Below are 5,014 nucleotides of genomic sequence, written 5' to 3' on the forward strand. Positions count from 1 at the left end.
TAATGTATCTACCCTTCATTATCGCTACGGTCATAACTCCATAGAAATTATTTTTGTGATTAGTCAGCTCCTTGACTAAATTAGAAAGCTTCTTCTCCACATCTAAGACATTCAATCTAATAAACAAGTTAAACTGCCCTCATCCCAAAAGTAGTAAAAATTATAAAATTTATTTTTTCTTATTCCTTTTCAGTTAAAACTATCTAAGTTTCGGAAACGATTGGAAAAAAAAAAAAAAAAAAACTCCACAAAATGTCAACTCAGGACGAGCCTTACCCGAGTATCGCGACGTCCGAATACGTGATCTTCGGAATAACAGTACGAGGTCCCTCTATCACCTGTTCCTCGCAATGCCTTGTTACGAGGTCCTTCCCACTAGTTTAAGAAGGGTGCTGGAAAGGTCTTGCCAGCAGTCGCACGCAGGCCTTCCAAGAAAACATATTGCCTGTTTTTTTCCCGATTTTTGAGGGAGATCACTACAGGGGGAAAAGTCGTGGTGTTTTATCTCCGTTGTTATTTAGCGAGTGGATAATGCTTGTAACAAGAGCATTCAAGAGAGATATTTAGATACGGAATGTGAATTTGCGGTTCTGCTAAACAGTTTGCCAGTGACTTTCAAGCTAGAAGGATCTTTGTTTTATCTCGTGTGAGGAAACCTTTTTAGGTGAGTGAGATTTCTTATCGTGTTAGATAACGGAGAGAAGTAATTTATAGACAGTGACATACAGGATAGAAATGATGTAAGGAAAAGTATTATGCACAGTACAAGTAATATATCGTCTTCCCTCATCGCAGCAGACATGGAGCTACACGGCCCTCGTTTCTCCGACTTCAGCATCCACTCCCTCATGACCTGCCCGCACCCTAGCTGAGATGGGCGATCCTCCGGGCGCAGGGTGGCCCGGGCCGCCTGCACACGCCCTCCACCCGGGCTTACATGACCCGTGGACGCTACCCCACCATGCATACGCCAGGAACAATCCTAATATGGGGGTGAGTTCACTTGTGGTTGGATATTGTTTTAGCATGTGTTATAATATCATATGATTTGATTTGTCGTGAAGGTCACGTAATTAATTAATTTCACTTGGTCCAGATGGATAGCTGGGGGCTCCGTCAGTCAGCGGTTGGGCCAATTCAACCACATCTGCAAGATCAACAACCACAGCACCTGACACCGCATTTGCAACACGTGCAATATCCTCACCCTTTCAATACCCCGGTGAAACGTGAGTAATATTATGATACTTGTGTAATATTCCATTCGTTGATTTATGGTCTGTTTTTAGTACTATTTAGTATAGTGATTGAGTGTTTTGTATGGGGATTGATTGTTTAATTTTAATATGGGTGATTGACTGTTGTGAGGAATGATTGCGGTGATTGATTATTAACCAGTTAACTGGTTCCCATCACAAGGCCAACACCTAATATGTTCCCTCGACAGGTTCCTCCTCCCCCCATGGCGGTATGGCGCGCCCCCCCAGCCTTGAGAGCGGGTACGATAGTTTCAACTCCCCGCATCTCCCGGGCGCGACTCCGGCCCCCCGCATACATCCGCAGGGGGGCCAGACCTACGTGAATTTTAGTCCAGTGACGCCCCTAGAAGCCAATGGTCCTACAGGAGGCTACAGACAGGAGTGGGCGGCACCTGGGCACGAAATCGTGGCCGGGGACATACCCGAACACGAGTCACAGATTCCTGAGGGAAGTTCGCAGGTATGTTTCGTATATTTTTATGTCCGTTTTAGAAAATCCTACTCGGTGCAGCCTTAAAGTGAAATTCATGTTAGTTCGCAAAAGTACCAATGCTAAGTAGAAATCTTTAATTTAGGACGTCGTGGCTCCGTGTCCTACCGTGCAGGCGGAGAAGAAGGCGCTGGACGAGGCCCCGAAACCCGGTAGCAAGAGGCGCCGCGTGGAGGAGGACGCCGTTATTCCCTGTGCAGTGTGTGGTGACAAGGCCTCGGGTGTACATTACCGGGTCCATGCTTGCGAAGGGTGTAAGGTAAGGAACAGTATTATTGCTTGGTTTTATGTGACACAGGATTTGTTAGTATCACCTTTTGGGATTCAGTAAAAGAAAACCACAGCGTCTCTTAACGCGAACGCGACTTCTGCTCCTCAGGGTTTCTTCAGGCGTGTGACGTCACGGAACACCCGTTTGGTTTGCCCGAGGAACTACCAGTGTGAAGTGACTAGGGAGTCACGCACGCGTTGTCAGGCTTGTCGATTCCAAGGCTGTCTTCGCGCAGGCATGGCCAAAGATGGTGAGTATTGTCGAGGGCCAGGAGCAGGCGGCGTGCTCATAGTCTTGTAAATATTTGCCTTCTTATATTTGTTTGCTTATATTTGATGTGTATTTTATTTTGTATAATCTTTCCGCAGTGAACACGATCCCGAAGCGTGGTCGAAAGCGTCCCATCCCCGACGGGGGGGACCAGAGCAGCCCGATCTCTCAGCCTAGCGACGACCTCATTCACAACCTTACCAGTGCACACCACGCCACCTTCTCGCCCGCCTGTCACGCCCAACAGCTAACCGAGGCGAGTCTATGGGCGGCCGAGGCAGACGTGGGCGTGGAAGGTCGTACGAGAGCGCAGCAGTTCGCCATGATGGTGCCGGGGATCGCCAGCCTTTCCCCGGGCGACCAGCAGACAGTCCTCAACCAGGCTGTGCCAGAAGTTATGGTGAGTTTTTAGGTCGCCTTATACTTAAACTAAATTAAACCTGATATATACCTTTATTCTTATTAAGTCACAAATGGCTTAAACTCCCGTTCTCCTCGCCTAGATTCTCAGGCTGGCTTCACGATTCGTCCCCGAGCACAAGGGGTTCGCGGTTCCCGGAGGACTTCTGGTTCCACTGGCAGCAGTCGTAGAGGCGCTGGGGCGCTCGCTGGCCCAGAAACTGGTTCGATTGGCCACGTTCCTTCTATACATGAGCATTGATGATACTGAGGTAAATATTCAAGTGTGGATCAGTTGTGATTTAATTAGTGTGTGTGTGTAACACCAGTGTGTGTGTGTAACACCAGTGTGTCCAGTATGAGCATGGTATTAATGCAACTCTCGTCAGCAGCTGTCGCTGCTGTGTGGCATAGTGACCACCCTCCCCGACCGTCTCCCTGGCGACTCCGAGGCCCTAGAGGCTTTAGAGGAGCAGCACGACGCCCACCTCCGCGCCTTGCAGGAATACGAACTGGACAAGCGGCGCTCGAAGCCAAACGCCCTCGCAAAGATCCTTCTGCGACTCCTTGACGTCCGCGCCATCGCCTTGCGTGAGGCGGGCCGACTCATCCTGACGTCGCGTCCTGAGCAGATAGCAGGAACCGACGTTCCTGTTCAAGGCACTGGCTACAACCCCAGTCTGGCTGAGTACCTACCGGATGACCATCCCCAGGAGGCTGCGTACCTCGAGGAGCAGGTCACACACCCCCATGGCTCTTACATTCACCCGAAACTTGAGCCTAGTCAGATGTACCATGGTATCCCCTTTGACCACCAGCACCAACAGAGTCGTCTTCAGCATCAGCTTCATCAACATCAGCAGCCCGCACGCGCCCACGTCATGAACCATCAACAGCAGCAACAGCACCACCACCATCAGCATCACCAGCACCAACAGCAGCAGCATTTGTATTACCACAACCCTCAACAAGATCGCCAAACGCAACACCAAGTGATACTGGATCGCGAAGAGCAACAGCGCATCATGAAGGCCCTGCATGAGCGCCAGCATGGCCTGCATATGTTGCCAGGACGCCAGGAAGAGAACCTAACACAGGAGTCGCGACAACAGCAGTGTCAGGACGAAGTGTTGACCCACGGGCGTCAACAACCGCAAGATATTCTTGAAGAGAACCAAGATGATTCTGAAGGTTGATCAAAGATCTCGCTTTTACGTCCAAAATATGTTACAGGTTTTGAAAGTTTACTAATATAGTTTTTTTTTTTTTTTTTTTAACTTATATACATACTATTCGTACTTGTTGGGTGTTCATGTTAGGTGAGACGTTTTTTCAGCCACGGCCTCCGCAGTCCTAGTCATCTCAAAGCTGGGGGAGGTTAAGTAGTTTATTTCTTTGATCTATTGGATTCTTTATACTGCTGCCTCAGATTTGATGTTCTTCAATGTAATAACTGAGGCGGAAATATTTTATATGTAAATAAAACCAAGCAAAATACACAATTTCTTTTATTCATTCAGTATAAAATAATTATTTTGATTTGTAGTCCAAAGCTACAGCGTTATTAGAGATTTAGGTGTGAACGAAAGACAAGGTCGTACGGGAGCGCAGCAGTTCGCCATGATGGTGCGGGGATCGCCAGCCTTTTCCTTATTATTATTATAATAATAATAATATTATTATTATTAATGTCTATAAAAAATTGTAACTGAATGGAAAATTTCACTTGTGTTAGCATCAATCAGTAGAATGCTTTCTGACAAAATATGTTGGTAATCCTGATTTAGTTATTAGTGGGAACACTCACTCACGCTAGTTTTGTCTTAACTGTTTATTTCACTTCTTTGTAAAATACTTTCCTTCATTCCACATAAGTCCTTATAATAAAATACAACATTAAACAAAAGCAGTCTTATTCTTTTTCCTTGGCTGAAACAAAAAATTTTACCACACAGCGACATGGTTCTCCTTTTAATGTCACATTACACTGACCAAATTCTTTTCATTCATAATCACAACCTTCGAATCTGCATCCTGTGTCCTATTTTGTCTTAGATTTAAAAACTGTTTATTTCACTTCTTTGTAAAATACTTTCCTTCATTCCACATAAGTCCTTATAATAAAATACAACATTAAACAAAAGCAGTCTTATTCTTTTTCCTTGGCTGAAACAAAAAATTTTACCACACAGCGACATGGTTCTCCTTTTAATGTCACATTACACTGACCAAATTCTTTTCATTCATAATCACAACCTTCGAATCTGCATCCTGTGTCCTATTTTGTCTTAGATTTAAAAACTGTTTATTTCACTTCTTTGTAAA

General features: G+C 45.8%; 1 protein-coding gene across 3 annotated transcripts; it reads left to right on the top strand.

Moving 5' to 3' along the window:
• The first annotated feature begins 384 nt into the window (after positions 1–384).
• LOC125043108 (retinoic acid receptor alpha-like) lies at positions 385–4,188 on the top strand. 3 transcript variants are annotated; one of them, XM_047639075.1, is made up of 9 exons: positions 385–664; positions 796–993; positions 1,097–1,229; positions 1,448–1,719; positions 1,865–2,008; positions 2,129–2,270; positions 2,389–2,690; positions 2,794–2,961; positions 3,082–4,188. In XM_047639075.1, the coding sequence occupies exons 2-9, from the start codon at positions 874–876 to the stop codon at positions 3,883–3,885; spliced, it is 2,085 nt and encodes a 694-aa protein (XP_047495031.1). In that variant the 5' UTR covers positions 385–664; positions 796–873; the 3' UTR covers positions 3,886–4,188. The 3 variants fall into 3 exon arrangements, with proteins under 3 accessions (XP_047495031.1, XP_047495026.1, XP_047495018.1); XM_047639070.1 differs by having other exon boundaries at positions 386–664; positions 799–993; positions 1,835–2,008; XM_047639062.1 differs by having other exon boundaries at positions 387–664; positions 1,835–2,008.
• Positions 4,189–5,014: the final 826 nt, after the last annotated feature.

Source organism: Penaeus chinensis, chromosome 3 (genome assembly GCF_019202785.1).
Source record: "Penaeus chinensis breed Huanghai No. 1 chromosome 3, ASM1920278v2, whole genome shotgun sequence".
Classification (NCBI taxonomy): Eukaryota; Metazoa; Arthropoda; class Malacostraca; order Decapoda; family Penaeidae; genus Penaeus; species Penaeus chinensis.

Bases quoted from the DNA above. Each gene is read 5' to 3' on its own strand.
- LOC125043108 (XM_047639070.1), top strand. From the start codon at position 874: ATGGGCGATCCTCCGGGCGCAGGGTGGCCCGGGCCGCCTGCACACGCC. The intron at 1,720-1,834 runs GTATGTTTCGTA...TCTTTAATTTAG, and splicing joins TTCCTGAGGGAAGTTCGCAG to GACGTCGTGGCTCCGTGTCC. The intron at 2,009-2,128 runs GTAAGGAACAGT...TCTGCTCCTCAG, and splicing joins ATGCTTGCGAAGGGTGTAAG to GGTTTCTTCAGGCGTGTGAC.